This window comes from Manacus vitellinus, unplaced genomic scaffold, assembly GCF_001715985.3.
Source record: "Manacus vitellinus isolate BGI_N305 unplaced genomic scaffold, ASM171598v3 scaffold_60_pilon, whole genome shotgun sequence".
NCBI lineage: Eukaryota > Metazoa > Chordata > Aves > Passeriformes > Pipridae > Manacus > Manacus vitellinus.
The window spans coordinates 2,247,418-2,268,432 of NW_021940687.1; the positions used below are offsets into that span (position 1 = coordinate 2,247,418).

The 21,015-nt window shown below is 44.2% G+C and overlaps 2 protein-coding genes across 4 annotated transcripts in view; both read left to right on the top strand.

Annotated features, from left to right (window-relative positions):
- The first annotated feature begins 746 nt into the window (after window positions 1–746).
- SAP130 (Sin3A associated protein 130) lies at window positions 747–19,189 on the top strand. 2 transcript variants are annotated; one of them, XM_018083088.2, is made up of 19 exons: window positions 747–982; window positions 1,546–1,704; window positions 2,686–2,797; window positions 4,286–4,410; window positions 5,214–5,338; window positions 5,885–6,035; window positions 6,241–6,331; window positions 6,614–6,718; window positions 7,749–7,890; window positions 8,155–8,276; window positions 10,648–10,950; window positions 11,937–12,114; window positions 13,365–13,469; window positions 14,193–14,554; window positions 15,844–16,089; window positions 16,388–16,513; window positions 17,232–17,335; window positions 18,006–18,119; window positions 18,322–19,189. In XM_018083088.2, exons 1-19 carry the CDS (start codon window positions 794–796, stop codon window positions 18,478–18,480), a joined length of 3,018 nt encoding a protein of 1,005 aa, XP_017938577.1. In that variant the 5' UTR covers window positions 747–793; the 3' UTR covers window positions 18,481–19,189. The 2 variants fall into 2 exon arrangements, with proteins under 2 accessions (XP_017938577.1, XP_017938578.1); XM_018083089.2 differs by lacking the exon at window positions 18,322–19,189 and adding an exon at window positions 17,567–17,699 and having other exon boundaries at window positions 15,841–16,089; window positions 18,006–18,118.
- Window positions 19,190–19,862: 673 nt separating this feature from the next.
- Window positions 19,863–21,015, top strand: part of AMMECR1L (AMMECR1 like) — a 16,740-nt gene continuing 15,587 nt past the window's right edge. The window contains exon 1 of one of the 2 annotated variants that reach the window (XM_018083092.1): window positions 19,863–19,881. The gene's annotated coding sequence lies outside the window, so the exon portion shown is untranslated. Of the gene's footprint in view, window positions 19,882–20,867; window positions 20,886–21,015 lie in introns of those variants that run through there. The other variant, XM_018083091.1, reaches the window with a different exon arrangement.

Consider the following 21,015-nt stretch of genomic DNA (forward strand, 5'->3'; position numbering starts at 1 on the left):
TTTCCCCTCGGGCGGGAGGAGCGGGGCGGCCCCGTGGGTGGTGGCGGCCGGCCCGAAAGCTGCCGCGGTCACGCGTGGGGAGAACAGCGTGAGAACCAGTTTAGCTGCCGACTCTGGAAATCGTCGTTCGGGCAGGGTTGAGCCTTTGATGCCGGGTGTCTTTGCTCGGCTACACCTTGTCTTGTCCACTGTGTGTTCTTAGAATAAGTGATGAGTGTACATGGGAACATCTCATGTAGCTGGAAATGGGGTCGGAACTCTGATTCCAGCTCCTCTGTCCCTGCCACAGTGACAGGTTTTCAGCAGGCCACCAGAGGTGGCTAAGGGGAGAGCAGCTTTGTTTTCAGCAGAGTTTATACTTGTTTTGTAGCTTGTTATTCCAATATATATGGCATTAAATGAAGAGTTTTTCATGCTAACTATTTGATGTGGGACTTAATAGCCGTTACTTAGATAATTAAATATTTTTCACCTGAAAGCAAAGTTAGTCAATCTTTGTTTAAAGAAGGTGTTTAAATGGACTTCTCAGAGTTGACCCTGTGTTGCCCAGCATTGCCAGGCCCATCAGTTCTGCGGGGAACAGGCAGAATCCGTGCCAGAGTTCCCAGGGTTTTCCTCACTGGAATAGGTTTCATTGTAAGGGTGACTTTCTGTAATTTAGACATTTCTGACATGTCATCTCTGACCTAGTGGGTGACCAAGGTGAACTTGTTAAAAGTTTTTACCTTTTTCTTTGTTTTCACTAGCGAGTGATGAATCCAGTCGTGACTCAGAAGTCGCTCCCAGGGAGCACATGGGCCCTGGGGGCTCCATCCAGCCTCGGGAGGAGAAGCAGGAGCCGGTGGTTGTTCGGCCATATCCACAGGTCCAGATGCTGACACAGCACCACCCTGTCCAGTCTGGTGCCCCTGTGACAGTGACAGCACCACCAGCACATTTGACTCCAGCTGTGCCACTTTCCTTTTCAGATGGACTTATGAAGGTAAGGATTCAAAGGAGGACAAAATCCAATCTGTATTATGAGTTAGTGCTGAGAAAAAATAAATTACACCAAAGCCTTCTGTGCTTTTGTTTCTGAAGCTTTCCTTGCTTGCCTCTGCTAACTCTGCAGTGCTGTGTGGGTTTGGCTGGCCCACATGATACACTTGTTGGTATCTCAGTGTTATTTTTTAGGGGGGTGTATTTTGTTTCTCTATTAAGAGAACAGTGATTTCAATCAGTTTCTGAAGTCTTCTCTTTTCTCTGCAAGATATCAAATCAACTATTAATACCCAGTGTCTGTAGGGCAATACCATAGCCCTGACAGATTCCACTGGTGACTCATGCTGTATACTAGCAGCTGCATATTTCCAGTAGAAAAGTACTTTCTTTGTCCCTTTCCTTGTTTGGAATAACTAAATGTTCAGTATCTTTCCTGTCCAAATATTTATCCATACTTGCATAAATTCTCTCTCCAGGCTTTGACCCCCACCTAAAATGATTTCTGCTTCAACACAGAGCTTTCATTTGAAGTTACCAATGTTTCTGTCTTCCCATTTCCTGCAGCCTCCCTTGAAGCCCACCATGCCCAGCCGGCCCATCGCTCCCGCTCCACCGTCAACTCTCTCAGCTCCCACCAAGGTCCCTGGGCAGGTGACTGTGACCATGGAAAGCAACATACCACAGGCTCCAACAATTCCTGTGGCAACAATCAGTGGGCAACAGGTCTGTTTCTTTGGTGGCTCTTCTCTTCCATCTCACTGCACGGTCAGATCAATACTAATACTGGTACTGACTTGGGCTTTTTGCAGCAGGAGGGAAGGTAAAGAAAGCAGGTTTCCCTGTTTAGTGACACTGATTGTTGGATCAGTCCTGCTTGGAGCATTAAACCTCAGCCTCAGTTGTCACCAGCCCTTTACAAAGCTGCTGCTTTGTTGTAATCATCCAACTGAGGTAGCACAGCCAGGCTGTGATGGCAGAGCCATGCCCAAAAGCTGAGTCTTTCCTTAAAAGCTCCTGCTGTGTCAATGTCACTTGGAGAATTTCTACTGTAGAGAAACTGCTGGAATTTATCACTGCAGTGTTCTTCAGCTCTCCTGGGAGCAGATCAGAAGAGACTAGTAAACAGTTCATGAGTTTGAAGTGTGCTCTTATTTGAAACTGGTTTGTCAGAACACTGATCGCTAAACCCCTGAAGCCTCAGGGTTTTGATGTAAAATGCCTTTAGTTGAATTTGAGTTAGTCTGGGTAAGAACATGCAGCAATTTCAGTGGCTTTATCTTTGTTAATATCCCTAGGAAGCCTAGAATTATAAGAAAATAGAATTAATTTGTTGCAGCATTTGCCAGGTTCCTCCCGTTCTCTCAGCTTTATTGGAGGGGTGGTATGAAACTGCCTTACTGTCACCAGTAGCAGAAGAGCCATCTCTGTGGTGGTTAGGGTGACTGCTGGGTGACTGTCACCAAGTACCAACCATAAAAACATCAGTGAAACAGTTAAGTATTTATATCTTCCAGTGTCAGCAGGCTCTGTAACTTTATCCTGTACAAACACCTGCCTCTTTCTCAACTTGTAATGTATGCAACCTTGGTATGCCAAGTATTTCTCCAAAATCTCTCTTCTGTCTTTGAGGCTTAGATATGGTAATGCTGTGGCCATTAATTCTGTCAACACAGCTGACTGTTGTTTTGCTCTTGAACTCTGTAGGGACATCCCAGTAACTTGCATCATATCATGGCCACCAACGTGCAGATGTCCATCATCAGGAGCAGCGCTCCTGGGCCTCCGTTGCACATTGGAGCTTCTCACCTGCCCCGAGGTAAAGATCCCTGCTTTCTGTTCACAGCCTCTCAGCTAGTGCCTCTGGCCCTCACCTCTGAAATCCTCCTCGATGCTAATGCAGCTAATTCATCAGCTATTAGAACTGCTAGTATGAATAAGTGACTGCTGGCCTCTTAGGAATTATGTTGCCTTCAGCCATTTAGGGCAGGACTGTGTGACAGTGTTTAAAATGCTGCCAGATCCCAGCACAGCTGTTAATCTGGTTCTGTGCTGTTAAAACAATCACCACTTTCAAGAAAAAATATCCACTGGTAGAGACTGCCCTGCCCTGCTAAATGTCATGTACGTTCTTGGTGGCAAACATTGCTCACCTATGGCAGGGCAGCTGGGCAGTTGTGAAGCACCTTCTCGTACCCCCCTGTCACAGGACCATTCATGCATTTCTGTGCATGCTAACACATCATATTGTATGCATTTGCATTTAGCCATGAGTTAAATGCTTGTGATAACTATAGGCTCTTGTCTCCCAGGATTTTGCTTGCTACAGCTTGTAAGGAGATCAGCCCCTTAAAGCAGCCCTGTGCTCAATACAGCCTATCTGATTTCTGACTGCAGCTTTACTTTCAAAGTCTTATGGGTTAGGTTTATAGTTCAACTTTAAACTCATCTGAATTCCAAGTACCATTTGTTATTTCTGTTTCCTTTTATATTCAGTGTTATTTGGTCACTCAAGAAAAATAAATTGACATGAACAAAGACTTTATCTCCTTTAACTAGAGCACATGGAAGGACCATGCAGCTTTATTTGTAGCCAAAATAGTGTTGTTCACTTCATTCTTGGGGGATAGTTGCCACACTTGGACTCTCACTTAGTGCACATTTTCTTTTTTTTTTCCTGCTCTTTTTCTCTTGGCTTAAATATTAACTTTTGAGGTAATAATTTCAATTAGGGACATGTAGGGAAGTCTAGTCCACCAACTGATTGCAAGGCTGTTTGCCTTCTACAGTGGTTTTTTTAATGATCAGGAGTCATCTAACAGTAGACAAATTAATCAATTGCAGGTTTAATTGGTGTGGAGTTTGGGGTTTTTTTTTGGGGGGGAGGTGTGGCTGCTTGTTTTGTTTTGTGTGGGGACTTCTTGTTTTGGTTTTCTTCTATTGCATGTGTTTTTGTCTTCTGAACTTCATCAGGTGCATTGAGATCATTGCTGATACCAGGTGACTTATTTACACATTAGCCCAGTAATCAAGCTGAATTATTTCTACTGACTTCCATAGCTTGGAATAAGAGACCTTGGATTTGCAATACTATTTGCAATATTGTAGGGGAATAAGAAGTACCACTGAAGCCAATTAATTTAAAATAATATCTACCCTTCCCACATGGTGGTGTGAACCTTATTTTTAAACCAACATCCCCTGAGCTGATGTGGAATGCATTAGGACTGAAATACCAGCCAGTGTCTGCAGTCGTGACGGAGCCATTGGGTGCACGGGATTTTAACACGTTTGATTTGTTCCCCAGGTGCAGCAGCTGCTGCAGTGATGTCCAGTTCCAAAGTAACTACAGTCCTGAGACCAGCTTCCCAGTTGCCAAATGCAGCCACAGCTCAGCCAGCAGTTCAGCACATCATTCACCAGCCAATCCAGGCAGGTAGCAGCAGGCAGCTCTGCACATCGTTGACTGCCAGCTCTAAACTCTTCCTAGCATGCACCTGTAGTGTTATAACCTCTAATTGCCTATTTTCTGGGCTGAGGCTACTCTTAGCTCTCTTCCAGGTCTATTTTCTTTCTTTCCTTCATGGACTTGGTGCTAGAAATTGCATTTTTATTTGTCTCCAAAGTGCTTAGAAACTGGGAAGACAATTTATTTCAGACATGCTGAAGTTTTAAAGTTTGAAAAATCTGGTACAGTGTGTTGGTGTTCATTTACTCTTCAATATATGAATTGATGTAGAATTTAAAAAATCTCATTTTAATATGCTTTTGTGTATCTCAGCTTATGTATATTTATAAGGAGAAGATTGTAGCTATTATCTCCCTAGAGTAATGCTAGTGTTTAGTGTTAGGATAGAGGGTTAAACATCTTCACTTTGTGCTTTCAGTTAGGATCTCAATGTAATCATTTTTGACTTCCTGTGTATACTTGGATTGGGATTTCTTTTCATTCTGAGGGGAACTGACCTTTAGGGTTTTTCCTGAAGACCTTTAAGAGATCTGTTCTTGTTAACTTTGTTGGTTACTGACTCTTATGATGTACATGTGTTAAAAACCAGGACAGATATGCTTAGGAGGTTGCAGATCAATTCAGAAAGATTGTACATTTCTCAGAATGCCAAAACATAGTGACAAAGGTATAGGAAAGCCAGTTTTAACCAAATAATTCCTAGTTATTCTGTAAACAGCAGAATTTCCTTTCTGAATGTTCTCTCTGACTCTTTTTTTTTTTATAGTCTCGTCCTCCTGTGACAACTTCAAGCACTATTCCTCCTGCAGTGGTGGCAACTGTCTCTGCCACGAGAGCTCAGTCCCCTGTTATAACCACAACAACAGCACATGCTACAGAGTCAACCCTCAGGTAAAACCTACAGTGCTCTGCCTTGACAGAGGCTGCAGCAAGGGGAAATGCTTGTTAATCATCCAGAGCTGATAATCCTCTAGATGTGGGGTGATGTAATATCAAAACAGTAATGCTTGCACAGTGCAAACGCTTTCATTTCTTTGACTAAAAGTAAATATAAACATGAGGTGTTGTTCTGTGTTGTGAGAAGGAAAGAACTTAGTGAATCAGTTTTGAAGTCCTGCTCCCTGGACAGCAGAGTTTCTTTTATAGGAACTTGTGGCTAATTTGGCCTGTATTTTTTATGAAGACACAGTGGAAAAGTGACACGTGCATGTTGAAAAGCATCCCTGACATAAAATCCCCTTTATGAACTGATAAGAGTTATGATAAGGCTGCCCTCCTGGTTGGGCAGCTGAGGACAGAACAGCGTAGATCAAATTACTTACCTTGTTTTGCCGTGCGCTTGACAGCAGCGTTGCTCTCCCAGGGAGGAGACCGAGGCCTGATGTGTGTCCCTGTGTTTTATCTCTCATTTTTTCTTGATGATTTGTTTCCCTGCAGTCGCCCCACGCTGTCCATCCAGCAGCACCCGCCCTCTGCAGCCATCAGCATCCAGCGGCCCGCGCAGCCCCGGGACACGGCCACGCGCATCACGCTGCCCTCCCACCCCGCCATAGGCACTCAGAAGCCACAGCTCCACACCATGGCTCAGGTAAACGGCGAGAAGGAAATACCCTCTTGCTGCTTCAGATGTCTCTTTTGTTTATAGCTTGAGGGCTAAGATTAAATTGGGGAAGAGAGTTAGGATGAGGTTAGAAATTCGTGTTATTTACAGTCAGTGCAACATAATTCCATACTAGGTATGGATTTTAAATGTAGTAGTCTTTTAACTGTAAGGTTTTCTTTTCTTTTCCTAGAAAACCATTTTCAGTACTGGTACTCCAGTGGCAGCAGCAACTGTGGCACCTATTTTGGCAACAAATACCATTGCTTCAGCAACCACAGCTGGTGAGTGTTCATAATGGTGTTGTGGGAGCATTGTGGGCTGTAGGTTTTGTGGTTTTCTGTTGGCTTTCCTCTTTGAATGTGGAACCTGATAATTTTTGAGCAATTCTTTCTTCATGGTAAAGACTGCATTTGGAAATGTGTGTGCAGGCTTCAGGAGAGAAATTACTGGGTTCTTTGGGGAGGTTGTCTGGTTTTGGGGGTTTTGCACTCTTTATTTGGATCATCACTGGCATGGTAGGGCTCCAAAGAAAGATCTCTTACTAAGGTTTTTTTTTCCTTCAGGTTCTGTATCTCACACCCAAGCGCCTACAAGCACCATTGTTACCATGACAATGCCCTCGCATTCTTCCCATGCTACAGCTGTCACGACCTCAAACATCCCAGTTGGTGAGTGACTTCAGTTTTTAGAGGAGTGTGTACCTGATGCTTCCATTTTTCTGTTTATGCTGGCAGTGTTTGTGAGTGTTAGCAATTAAGGAGGGGAAGAAAATCAGTTCAACCTGGGAGAAACCGATTAACTGGTCTGCTGTTTTAATTCTTTTAATACCAGCAAGAAGTAGATGTTCTAGGAGAAGTATGTAATAAAATGGCTCACTTACTTCCTCTGTTGAATTCTTAGACAAACTTGGGCCTTTTGGCATTTTGAGCCTGCACTGGATAGATATACTGAAAGTTGTTACTGCTTGGTGATAGAATATGGCTTTCATAGTTGATTTTGTAAGTTACTTCCTCAAGTGCTTCTTGAGGTGTTAGGTGTAGCCTAGTTGAGTTTGATTAGTGTGTTCATTTAGAGGTAAAATACTAAGGTGTGAAGGTGAGAACTTTATTTACCTGGATTTTGGAATCTGCCTGAGATGTTTCCTACAGAACTGCATAAGTTTCCTTTTGTTCGTCACTGTTTTCCCCCTGATCGCCTTGTTCCTTTGGATTCTTGTAATATCTTTTCTGATCCTAAATTTCCCTGGGGGGAATGTTGTATCTCTGTACATCAGTGTTTTTCTTTTCATGTCCTCTGTCCACGTATACTTGTCTGCCTTGATCTCTGTGAAGTTCTGCTCTCAAAACTTGGATAACTCAGTTCTTGACAGCAGAAAGGATTGGGCTGATCCTAAAGAAAATTAACTTCATTTGAGCACTGAAATGACTTTGTTAGGAAGTATAATTTGTATATATATTTAGAATATCTATCTTTTCTGGTATAAATTGATGAGAATTGCTTTGTTCTCCTTTTCCTTCAGCCTATTGAGGAAACTTATCACTGTGGATAGGAGATCATCTGGAGAGGGGGTGGGTTGTTTTGGGTTGAGAGGGAAGGGATTAGTACTGGTTATTTTTACAGGATAATTAATATTGCCTTTGCAGTGTTTACCAACTTCTCCTTTGACGATTAATTGATTACTTGTTTGTCTTTATGCAGCTAAAGTGGTTCCCCAGCAGATCACTCACACTTCTCCCCGGATCCAGTCTGATTACACAGCAGAGAGGAGTAACCTCATACCTCTGTCCAGCCACCGGGCATCTCCAAACCCAGTAGCAATGGAAACCAGAAATGACAACAGGTGGGGAGAGAACAGCTCTGTCAGTGAAAGTGTGTGTGTGAGTAGGGTTTGAGTGCCCTGCGGCTCTTCTGGGCTCTGATATGCTGGAAATAATGTTTTAAAAACCTGAGGGGGGGATTTGGTAGTTCTGAATCAGTCATGATAGTTGAGATACTTGACAGCTTATGACAGATGAAATTGCAAAATGCAGGGAGTGGGTCGAAGGGGTTGAAGGTGAGCTGTTGAACTTGTGTGTGTAACACTTGCTCTCTTTGATGCCTGTAGGCAGTCGGTACCTGTCCAGTTCCAGTATTTCTTACCTACATACCCCCCCTCTGCCTACCCTCTGACTGCACACACCTACACCCCCATCACCAGCTCCGTGTCCACCATCCGCCAGTATCCAGGTAAGCAACTTGGGGCAAGCAGACTCAGATGCTTTGTTGAGCTTTTAGCTTATATATGAGCTTTAGTGGTAGAAGGAGCTAAAAGGCTTTTATGGTTGATTCTGTGACAACTGGTCACAAAAAGTCTCTGGTGACTTGCTGGCTAAGGGGAAAACTCATGGGCAAAGTGGTATTGAACTACTTCAGAGCCTACTAAATCCAGGTAATAACAGTTTTCTCAGGAGTTTAACATTCAATATCCTGGAGTTTGCATCTCTGTAAGTAAAAGTTTTTGATTCTACAAATCAAAACAGTTCAACTCCTCCAAACCAAGCCAGCTCTTCAATGCATTTTGATTCCCTGGTGTTCTGACAAGCACTTTTAATATCTTTTCACATGAATGTACAGTTTGAGAGAGAAACCTGAACCAAAAAGGGAAAAAATGAGCTGCACTGCACACTTGTGTTAGTGTTGTGTTTAGAAGAATGGAGCAATTAATGTATTTGAACTGTTGCAGTAATTTGCACTCAAAAAATGATGCATAGTGTGAGCCCATGTAGTCAACCCAAACGTATGTCATTCTGTGACAAAATCTGGAGCATTTTTACCGTACTGAGTGGTTTAGGTCTCTCTCTAATGTGATAATTTCCATTATCCAGACTGTAGGAACATGCATGATTTGGATTTTCATGGAATATCTGTGTCTGCTGGCAGCATGTTACCTATGAGCAGTATAGAGGGAATTCAGAAGGACTTGGAGGTGACAAAGCCCATTTGTTGAATGGGAAAGTATAGAATCATGGAGTTGTTTAGGTTGGGAAAGACCTTTTAAGATCATCAAGTCCGACATTTACCCAGCACTGCCAAGCCCACCACTAACCCATGTCCCCAAGTGCCACATCCACATGTCTTTTAAATCCCTCCAGGGATGGGGACTCCACCACTTTCCTGGGCAGCCTGTGCCAGGGCTGGACAAGCCTTTCTGTGAATATTTTTTTCCTAATATCCAGTCTAAACCTTCCCTGAAAGAAAATGATTGCACACGGTCAGGAGTTCCAGTTTCCACAGTGAGCACAGCTGATTGTAGGCTAATGCTAATATTTAGAAAAGCAGATGTAGGTTCTTCATCAGGAGATCATCAACAGAGACATTTTGCTTTTAAATTGACTTGAAGCATCCGTGGAAGGTATTAATTATGGCAGCTGGTGGTGACAACTGAAAGCAGAGGATACAAGGTATGAGGAGGGACATGCCAGGAGCACAGCCAGGTGAGGGCTTAGGTAAAAGTACAGAAGAGACTCACTGAGATAAGGAGAGTTTAATGCAGAATTTGGAGGAAGAATGTTGCCTTTGGCTTTCCAAATGCTGGTTGTGTTTTACATAGTATCCCAAAAGGATTTTGTTGGATAGAAAGTTTTGCAACAACAGTGTTTCATGTAAGGTGTTCCACTGAGAATTAAATGCCATACTTAATACAGAGACATTTTCAGGGACCTGGTGCAGATTTCAGGTTTTTGACAGCTGTTTTTAGAATGTCTTGTCAGCACAAGAACTTGATGGAAATTCTGTGTCAATGACAAAACCAGCTTTTTCTGCATTGTTAACAAGCAAGGCCATTGTTGGCAAGCTCACCCTTGCGTTCTGTGTGTGGCTGCAGAAATCCTGGTGCAGCTCTATAGAGACTGGAAATCTGGAGACCCAGGGAGTTCAGATAGTCCAGCAGTGTTGTTAAGTGCTACCTGGGAGAACTGTAATATGCTGTATAGTGGATCTGGAAGGATGGAATCATCGTTGTTTAGAGCTGTGAATTTATTCAAATTAATTGAACTTCTTAGAGCAGGTGTTTCATTGGGAACATTACCCTGCCACTAAAATATTTTGTGTTTACTTGAGCTGTGGAATCCAGCCTGTAACTGTAAGCCCTGTTCTGAGCCAGATGAGGTTGTACTCAACTTCAGCGCTGAGTTAGCTTCAGAGAATAAGAAATTACTTAGGCTTCTCATTTTTTTATTTATTTTTTTTAAGCAGAGAAAATGCCAAGCGTTGGTACTTGAAAGTATTGTAAAATAAGATAGTGAGCAAAACTAAGCACAGCTTTCTGAGACTGCAGTTTGAATCTAACTAAAAGCAGAATTAAGCTTGATCTTTTCTCTCTTGTTGCAATTTGAAATAAAAAAAAACAGAATGAAAATCACCAGTGATGTTTAATTCTTCTGGCAGACAATCTGGTCTCTCTGCTCTCAAATTTACTAGAGCAACAAGCAGGGTGGCAAATTTATTTCTCAAAGCAAAAAACAGTCTTTGAAAGTTAGTATTTGAGTGACAGGTGGCAGAGGAAACTGAGGTGACCTGCTGGGTAGGTGTGACGAGGTGCCTGTGTTGCTGCTCCCAGTTTCAGCCCAGGCACCCAACTCGGCCATCACAGCCCAGACCGGCGTTGGAGTGGCCTCCACTGTTCACCTCAACCCCATGCAGCTGATGACAGTCGATGCGTCCCACGCCCGGCACATCCAGGGCATCCAGCCGGCTCCCATCAGCGCCCAGGGCATCCAACCAGCTCCCATCAGCGCCCAGGGCATCCAGCCAGCGCCGATCGGGACACAGGGACTCCACCCCGCCGCTCCCATGGGCGCGCAGGGGCTGCAGCCAGCACCCATCGGGGCCCAGCAGCCACAGGGCGACACCAAGACCTCGGGTAAGAGCACCACACAAGTCCTCGCTCGGGGCCGAGGAGGAGCAGCTGAGCTGCTGCCCTACACGTTTTGGCTGTGACTGATGATCCTGTTACAGTCCCTGTGCTCCAGGGGTGGACGCTGAATACGTTCATGCGTGTCTTCTCCCCACAAATATTTCTGAATTGATTTATTTTTAAAGCTCACCGGGTGGAGCGTGTGGGTAGCCTTGGATGGGTTACTTCAGTGGAAAACACTGGTTGTGCCTGAACTTAAACAAATCCCTTCAGTAAGGCCCTGTGGGATAAGTAACTTCCAAGTGAGCAATGTTCTCTAAACTGTTCCAGCTGTGCAGTAGATCCCAGGAACAATCAGAATACAGCCAGGTATTTTCTGTGGTTGGTAACCTGATCTTGGGCTGTGAGAGAAACCATCTTTCATTAAGAATAATTTGTCTGATGAAGCCCCGACAACTTACTGAAGGAATGGGATATGGCAGCCAAGGGAATATGCTGTTGCACAGCTGGCAGACTGTGTGGTGACTTCCCAGCTGTCCACACACTTTGCATCCCTTAGCTGGAAAACAGGCTCTGGCAGGAGATCAGAACTCGAACACAGCTTATGGAGCTTACTTGCAAGTGGCATGTGTTGCCATGTAGGCTCTCCTAGGAGTATTATTCTGTTGACCCAGTTGTATTGGTGATCTCCCTAGTGATTTCTGCATTTTCCATGTCTCCTGGAAAAGATTATTTCCCTAGCAGCAGTTGTTAGGCAGGAGGTAGTTTCCATCTTCCCTGCAGAAGGTTCAGTGATCAGATTGCTTGTGGCAAAGATATTGCTTACAAAACAGTCTGAAAGCACTGCAGTTAGAGACTGAGGGACTCAGGGAGCATGGACAACATATGCTCTGCAAACACCTGCTTTGTCATCACATTTCCTTGAGTAAAGGCTGCTTTCTCCTCTCTGTCTCTGTTCTCCTCTGTGCTGTGTCCATGTCCATCCTTCCCAGCAGTAGTCTTGGCAGATGGAGCCACCATTGTAGCCAATCCTATTAGCAACACATTCAACACGGCTACTGCAGCAACTACAGTTGTGCAAACCCATAGCCAGAGTGCCAGTGCCAGTGCTCCAGCCCAGGGCTCCTCCCCGCGCCCAAGCATCCTTCGCAAGAAACCAGCCACTGATGGGTGAGTACAATTGAAGGTGACGTGGGAATGACACCTCTGTGCAATCCAGCCCGGCCAAATGGAATCATTTCAGTGGAGATAAGAAAAATTCTAGCATACTGTTCAGTCAGCAGTGCTTGTGAGTAACCTGCTGATCTGTGAAACACTTCTTTTCCTCCCCCTGGGCAGGATACAGTTTTCTACACTGTCAGTAATAAAATGGGAAGGACAGTTTGTCTCCTAGCTTTCGAAAGTGACCTTTTGAGGGAAAGTGGATTTGAGGCTTTGTTGCTTAGTGTAATAAAAGAAAGAGTTCATAATCTACTAAAATTAGAATTCCGTGCTTTGTCTTCAGTGCTTTTCTTGGAAGAATATGTGGATGAGTGGAAAGGATAGGATTAGTACCCTGCTGTGAAATCTGATTAGGAAAAAGGGAGGGAGTAACTTAAACTCTTAAAATATTTTATGTTGCCTGTCTATTTTTAAATGCCTGAATAAAGAGGCAAGAGACAGCTTTAGAATTAACAATGCATTTCGTCCCAACTAACAACGGAAAACGTTTGGAACCGGTGTGTCCTATGAGACTAAAATTGCATATTTTTTTATTGAGGTGGAAACCCTTTTTAAGGCAGAGAAGCTGGAGGCTGTAAAACTATAAGAGAAATTAAAGAAGCAGAGGTAGATCACTGAAGAACATTTCCATTTGAGAGGTTGATTATTTTAGACAACAATTTGACTTCTGGTCCCATAGGAGACTGAATAGGCTCTAAAATACTTTGATCAGCCCTGTGCTGCCTAACATCCATACTTGGGGCTTGAGGTCCTGGAGTCAGGCTCTGACACAGTCTAGTCCAGCTAAAGGGAGCAGGTGCCTGTCTGAGGACTGTTCAGCTCCAGATGATTTGCTCAGTCTGGAAGCAGCAGTGCCGGACAGCGGCATGGCCAGACCCCTTGGTCCACTGCTGGAGCCTGGCAGTCCCAGCAAGGTGCTCTGACTGGCAGGATAAAAGTAAAGCTGCTGTTCTTGGAGAAGCCCTAAATCAGAGTGAGACTAGGCCAGAGCGACTAATCTTTTATCTTAAAATATAATACTTAATTTGAAAAATAAAATGAGACCCTTTGTGTAGCAAATTGGTTATACTGAAGAGAGCAGCGATACAGCGGTAACTCTCATCCTGTTCTGTGTAAGAGAGAGCTGATTCCTTTGCTCTCAGGGGTATTTATCTCCACACCAGAGGGGTGGGAATGATGGATCCATCTGTCTCTTACAGGCTGGCCGTCCGGAAAAGCCTAATTCCCCCTCAGCCACCTGAAGTGGCCAGCACACGTGTGGAGAACACCATGCGAAGCACATCTGGATCCCCGAGGCCTGCTGGGTAAGACTTGAGGAAACAGCCAACTGCGTCGTAATAGTTTCGTTATATTTGTTTGAGTTGTGTTCTTTGGCTGTTGGGGAGCTTTTTTTTCTTTTGGGAAGCAAACTATTTTGAATTTGTTTGAACAAATTTGAATTAATGCTGTGAAGCTGAGGTAATGGCCTTTAAAAGCTGTGGTGATGAGCTTTCACAGAAACAAACAAAACCCCTCTACCATTGTAAGAGGAGAGGCCTCAAAACTTTTATTCTGTAGTGCTTAGAAATTAATGCTGGCAAAAGGTAAATGCAGCTTCTGCCCTGCTTCAGTTGAATTCATTGGCTTTAAAATTAATTGGTTTATAACTGTTAAGGATGGTGGGAGCTCCTGCAGAGGATGGGGCCAGTACAACTTTGGGTAAAAGTTCCTCTTGGCTGCATTGTGAAACTGTTTTGATCCTTTTACAAGTGTTTTGAAGTTACCTGGAATTAGTCATGAGATTTGCTTCTCACAGTGAGTGGAAAAAAAGTAGTATCTCTAATTAATAAATACAAAAGATTAAAAAGGGAGCGGAGGAGGAAATGTAACTGAGATGAAGCCTTCTGTTGTGAAACACTTTACTGAGCCTGGTGGGTGCAGGAAAAACTGGATAGTCTGACTATAGTTTGGCTTGTTCACTTTGTGCTGGATGTTCATGACTAAGATACAGTTCACTTCACTTCGTTTTGCTTTTTTCTGTGTTACAGTGGCAAGCCAAAGCCTGAAATTCATGTGTCCATGGCCACTCCAGTCCCAGTGTCTATGGAGGCGGTGTCTAACCAAGGCAGCGAGCAGCCCACCATCGCAGTGCCCCCAACCTCCCAGCAGCCCCCCTCTGCCATTCCAACCATCATCGCGGCAACCAGTCCCACCTCGCAGCCCGCGGCAGCGCTGTCCACCATTCCAGGGGCTGTTCCGGCCGCGCCGCCCACCTCCACCACCATCGTGGCAGCACCAGCCCCTCCATCCACCATGAGCGGTGCCCTGTCAGCAGTGCTGGGCCCTGTGGTACCCGAGATCAAAATCAAAGAAGAAATGGAGCCCATGGACATCATGAGACCGGTGTCTGGTAGGTGGCTTCTTTTGTTGTTGAGACACTGGAGGAATTAGAAGGATTTTAACACTTCCATCCTGAAAATGAAATGACATCTCTTCTGTGTTAGCACAGAACACCAGGGTTCCCATATGCCTTGTTACTCATAAACTTCTTTGCCTTGTCCCTCATCTCCCATGAAATCACTTATTATTGTGGCTGCTTTGTTCATGTTCAAATGATCCAACTCCTAAGAGTCTCTGTGAATTCCTTGCCTAAAACGCATGTGCTCAGCAGTGGTACCAATATATTATGGAACAGCTCAGTTAATTCAGTTTTCTCTCAAAAACTACTGTTCAGGTCCAATGGTCTTTCTTGTATGTGAAGAAATCGTGACCAAAGTAGGACTTCCCAGGGCCCTCCTGTGCATATTTTTCTCTAGATGTTTTCAGAATATTCATAGTATTGCCTTACTTATCCAGCTTGGCAGTAGCTGCTATCAGATGGCATGAGGAGTAAAATCTAGATCCTTACAGATCTCGTTGGACACTATATAGTGGCAACATTGTAGGAATGCATCCCACGTTCATGAGTATCAGAGTTCAGGTTTAGTTGTTGGTTTTATTGCTCTCCTGAAAGCTGTGTGTTATCCTGTGAGGAAGCAGCTCCTTGCTGTAGATGTCTCTGGAGCACAGGCAAGACAGCATTAAACCCTTTAAAGTGGTTTTGTCTCCTCCTGGCAATTGTGGGTGTGCCAAGTTGTCGAGAGATCCCATCCCAGAAATTTTGTGCTGCAGCCTTAGTCCCAGCTGATGGAGGTTTTCCCTCCAAATATCAGAGAGTGTCCCCTCAGACTACTTGCCTCGCTGCTGCCCAGCTCCAGAGATGTGTTGATTGGTGCAGTGACCTGCTCATGGGTGCTGAGGGCCTGGCAGTACAAGCAGACTCCTGCAAGGAGAGTGCTGCAATCCTGCTTTGATTCCATACTACTCTCCTACCACAAGAGGAAAGGGACTTGCTTGCAACACAGACAGATGCTAGCATGGATGCCTTTTTGTAGCTTTAAACTAACATAAGCCTCAAATATAAACCAACTGAGGGACAACTGGCTCTGCTCTCATCCTTTAGGCCTTTGTATATGAGACACTAAAGACTTCAGCTTATAGGTTTGTCCTAATAATTGCTGCTGGTTAATATCTGGCCTGTGCATACACTTCACACTCCTCACAATGTGCTGAAACAGGAGCTACTGTTGGAGGTAGTGTTCAAACAATATGTTACCTTCACACTGCTGATGGTTTGGGTTCTTTCCTCCCTTTCAGCAGTCCCTCCTTTGACTACAAGTACTGTGTCTCCATCTTTGGCACTGCTGGCCAACAACCTTTCCATGCCTCCAAGCGATTTGCCACCCGGTGCCTCGCCGAGGAAGAAACCCCGTAAGCAGCAGCATGTCATCTCCACAGAGGAAGGGGACATGATGGAAACAAACAGCACTGATGATGAGAAATCCACTGCCAAAAGTTTGCTGGTGAAAGCGGAGAAGCGAAAGTCTCCTCCAAAGGAGTATATAGGTAATCTCACCTCTGATGCCTTTTTTTCTCATTCAGGTGTCTGTATTTTCTCTTCTGTTTGTTTCTCAGAGAAGGTGCTCTGTCATGCTTCCGCTTCCTAAATATGAGTAATAGGGAATCCAAGTATCTGTTCCTCAGCACTTCCTGTATAGTGCTGTTCAGGGAAAATGACCTTTCTCAGCATACATTTTGTATGTGGTAGAGCTTGCTGATCTGCTGCTGGAGATCCTGTGGCTGCTGATCTGCTGCTTTCACTACTCCCTGATGATAATGTGGTTCTCCCTGGATCCTTTTGTAGATGAGGAAGGCGTAAGATACGTCCCTGTGCGTCCCAGGCCGCCTATCACCCTGCTCCGTCATTACCGCAACCCTTGGAAAGCTGCTTACCACCACTTCCAGAGATACAGCGACGTCCGGGTCAAAGGTCAGCCTCGGGATGTAGCAGGGAAGAAGGGAAGGAGGCTACACAGGATTAGCAATAGTTCTGTAAAACAAAAAATGGTGTGGCTATTGATGAATCTAGTTACGAACAGTGGTGGAAACTTGCTCAAGAAAGGGATCCTTATAAAAGATGTCACTTTATAAAAGATACCACTGTGGCAATAGGCTGCAGTTGAGTTATGTCATTTACTACCTAACACTTGCTAATTTAATCACAAATCTTCTAGGTTTAGTGTAACTAGTCTTGTCAACTAACAAATGGGCTTTTAAGAGGACTTTTTTTTCCTAATATGAGGAAAATAGAGATCAGATACTGTCTTTCAGACTTTTTAGCTAATATCTTGGAAAGCAAACTGGCTTTTCAGAACTGTGTAAATATGTTGAGGGAATAGAAGTAGTACAAGATGGCCTTTTACTTGTTCAAGGCAGGGTGTTCAAAATGCTGAGCGCTACATTCCTTAAATGGGAAAAAATGACTTATAATATAATCTTTCTGGAAACACACATAACCTGTTAGTAAGTGAGAGCAACAGTCAGCTGCGTGGCAGATGGGAAGTCACCTTCCTATCTGAATCAAAACATTGGTTATTGTCATTTATTAGGATGTAGGGGGAGCAGCACTTAGGTTAATGTTGTTTGAGAAGAGAGGCCCGGACACCTCCTGAAATTTGAGTACTATATCTTTGTGTTTCCTGTGACAGAAGAGAAGAAGGCCATGCTGCAGGAGATTGCCAACCAGAAGGGTGTATCCTGTCGTGCACAAGGGTGGAAGGTCCATCTCTGTGCGGCGCAGCTACTACAGCTGGTAGGTACATGGGGCTTCCAGCTTCCCACAACACAGGGGAACACAGAGCTGTGTGAGACAGGAGGATGTTGTTACAAACTCAGTGCACTGGGATACCATAAAGGAGCTGGTGTGTAGTGCCCAAAGGGAGTGGGATGTGCTTTCCCCTTTCTCAGGAATGTGGCATAAGTGGCTTGGAAACTTGGAGTGTTGGTTTTGATCCAGACATAAGAGCTGATGTATTTTGTACAGATGATCAAAACTGGCAACTCCCTCCTGCTGATGCACAGGTCTGAAGAAGCGTCTGTTTGGGATGGTGCGGCTGATCTGAGGAGGCAGCACTGATCCACATTCCTGGATGCTTCTGTTTCAGGTTGGGGGTGAGGTAGGTGCTCTGCATTTTAGCACCAAACTCCCCAAAACCTCTGCATTCCTGGAATAGTATTGTGAGAACTAGGGGAAGCCGTTGTGGTTAGGATCCATGTTTATTCAGAAAAGGAGAGATCCTGTAGATAGGATGTGAGTAGGAATGATAGTGCCATGCTTTGTTGGAGGCTCCATCTTCTGAATCACAAACAGGAGCAGCTGAGAGGGGAATGGATTATCACCGTCTCTGTGTAGCTTTGTTAATGTGGGCGAGCATTTGCCAGCCTGGCAGTGACCCTTCTCATGAAGGACTGATGTCTTTTAGACAAACCTGGAGCACGATGTGTATGAGAGACTGACTGCCCTGCAGGAGGGACTCATTCCCAAGAAGAAGGCAGCGACCGATGACGACTTGCATCGAATCAATGAACTGATACAGGTAGGTCCTGTGGCCTCTCAACCCCAAACTGCTTCACCCTTAATTACAAAGTATCCTACTGCCATTAATAAAAGCTAAAGCTGGTCTAAAAAAATCGTGTGGGTTCCCTTCCTGTGTCATCAGTTACAGGAGGCATTAAGAAAAGGCACAGGGATTGCTTAGACCAGACATTCTGCTGCTAATGACGAGTGTTTCCTTTCAGGGGAACATGCAGAGGTGTAAACTTGTGATGGATCAAATCAATGAGGCTCGAGACTCCATGCTAAAGGTCTTGGATCACAAGGATCGTGTTTTGAAGCTTCTAAACAAGAATGGAACTGTCAAGAAAGTGTCCAAATTAAAGCGAAAGGAGAAGGTCTGAAGACAGATTAATGACTCTGGAAATGGAGAACGTGTACAGAATGGAGCTGAACCTTTTTGTAGTTTGGGTTTATTTTTAAGCAGAGCATCTGAATAAAAAGGGTGAGTTTAGGGAACAGATGGACACGTGAAGCCTGGTGACTGAAGAGATTGTCCTTGATCTTGTCACAATGAACAAAGATTTCTCTCAGGCTCATCCCTTTTTAAAGTCTTTTCAGTCCCACTTGTTTAACCCTCCTGATGTGTCAAGTATGGACACACCTGTAAGACAGGATGTTCTGCAGGGGACACCAGGAGGCTGACATACAGGTATGGACCCAGACAGCAGCCAAGCTTCCGAGCATTGGGAATGACACCACTTTCAGTTACCCCATTCAGTTCTCGTTCTTCTGACCTTCCAGTGTCTGAAGCAGCCTTCTTACACCAGTGCCACTGCACTAGGGGATCTGCCACAAAGAATCTCCAACAGCTCAGAAGTCCTAGCTGTCAAGTTAAAAAAAAAAAAAAAAAAAAGGAAAAAAAAGTGGGGGGAAATCATTTCAAAGTGATATTGTAGTGTCTGTGTGTGTGTCTGTGTTGGTGCTCTGGGATACTTGTGTTGAAGTACCTCCTGCAACAGAGGGGCTTCCTGTAGCTGGTGTAATGTTAATTGTACGTACCACATACATCCTGAAAACGTGAATAAAGGAATTGGAGGTTTTTGTATGTGAGCAGTTTGTGTACCTTTGTACCAGTGAAACTGTTCAACCTGCAAACTCGAAACCAAAGCCTTGGAAGAAGCCTATGGAAAGAATAAAGAGCACGTTGGGAAGCAGCCAGTGTCCTGTGCTGCAAGGGGCGGGGTGAAGCAGTTCCCAGTTCACCTCCTAAAGATGGAATATGGATTATCCCCCATGCACTTGTGCATTTAACCTTAATATTTTAGAAAGGTTGACAAATCAGTTCATTTTTAGTCTACTGAGCAGGAAGCTTCAGTTTCATTAATCCAGTTAAAGGGCTGTTATCCTGCCTTTATTCAGAACAGAGTTCTTTCAGAACTTAGATTTTAAAAAAATAGTATTTGATTCTTCTAATTTCCTGATTTTTTTTAACTAAAGAAGTAAGTAGAATGTCCATATTCACACTGTTCTTATGTTCTTAACACATGCAAACCCTATTTATTTCAGCTTTGGATGGCAGTCTTTCGTATTAGCTTGATTTTACTTGTTCAAATGAAACCACTTCCATTGTAAGACACAATTCTAGTATAATGATATTGTAACTTTGGTATTAGGAAATTTACAGTAACTGCTGATTTTTATTTTTTTTTCCCCTTGGCTAGAAGAAAGAAAACAAAATACCCTTCCAGTTTTACAAGCCTGCAAGGAGTGTGTGGATGTGTATGTTGGAATTAAAAGGAGAGGTAAGACATGAAAAGGTGGGAATCAAACTGCTGCTCCCACCTGCATTTCTTGTGCCTCAGGAATATAACTGGCCAAGTATTTGTTTGATGTTGTCAGGGTAATAAAACACAGTGCCAACACTCCCATAGGTTCCTGAGGACTCTGCAAGAAGGTCACTCACGATTATTAAGTGGACTTCAGTTGGGTTGGGAATTGTTTCACATGTTGACAAAGGGCTTTTGGGTTAAATCCAAGGCATTACCAGCAAAGTGTGAGGTATTTACGCAGGAAGGGAGCAAAGGATTCTTTTAAGGACCGCAAAAGTTAAAAGCTTGCTGTTAGTTAGTTCTCGTAGGTATTCTTATCTGATTCTTTGCAACCTTAGTTTTCCTAAACTGGTATTCAAGGCTCCTGTCTAGACTAAAAGGATGATGCTGTTCCATAACCTTAGAATGGCAAAAAAGTTGCTGCAGTGCTGTGGAAATCATGTAGATTCCATAGTGTTCCAGGTCAGGAGCAACCTGGTCTAGTGGAAGGTGTCCCTGCCCATGGCAGGGGGTGGAATGAGACGAGCTTTGAGGTCCCTTCCAACCCAGACCATTTTGTGACTCTGTAGGAGACAGTAAGATCCAGTGATGTTCGTCTGGATTTCTCCAACTCATGTTTTCATGCCTCTTATTTACTGCTTAAGCTTAGATCAGGAGTGGCACGCATAAATGCCATTTTACAGTCTTAAAAGAGTTGAGCCAGTTTCTTTGTCTCTTGGGTTTGAATGGGCAGCGAGTGTATAGTGGAATCTGCTCTTCAGCTTGCTCAGGTGTTATGGTTGTGTTCTCAGGAGGTAACTGGGAAGTAGCCCTGTGGTTTCCTCTATCCCTGAACACCAGGAACCCCTCCAACAGCCACAGAATCTTTTATTACAGTAACTCTCATCCCACAGACCGAGCCGCTGGAGGAGATTCTCTCCTCTTAGAATGGATACAGAGCCTGTGTTTCTGCCAGGTGTCCTAAAACCCTTGATGGAGTAAGTACTTCTCTGCGTTTGTTCTTTTTTACAGTGCTATGTAGAAAGGTGCAGGAAAGGATTTGCGTGTCCGACGGGCAATTGGAAATACTAAAAAAAGTGAATTTTAGCTCTGGTGCGGTTGTGCCAT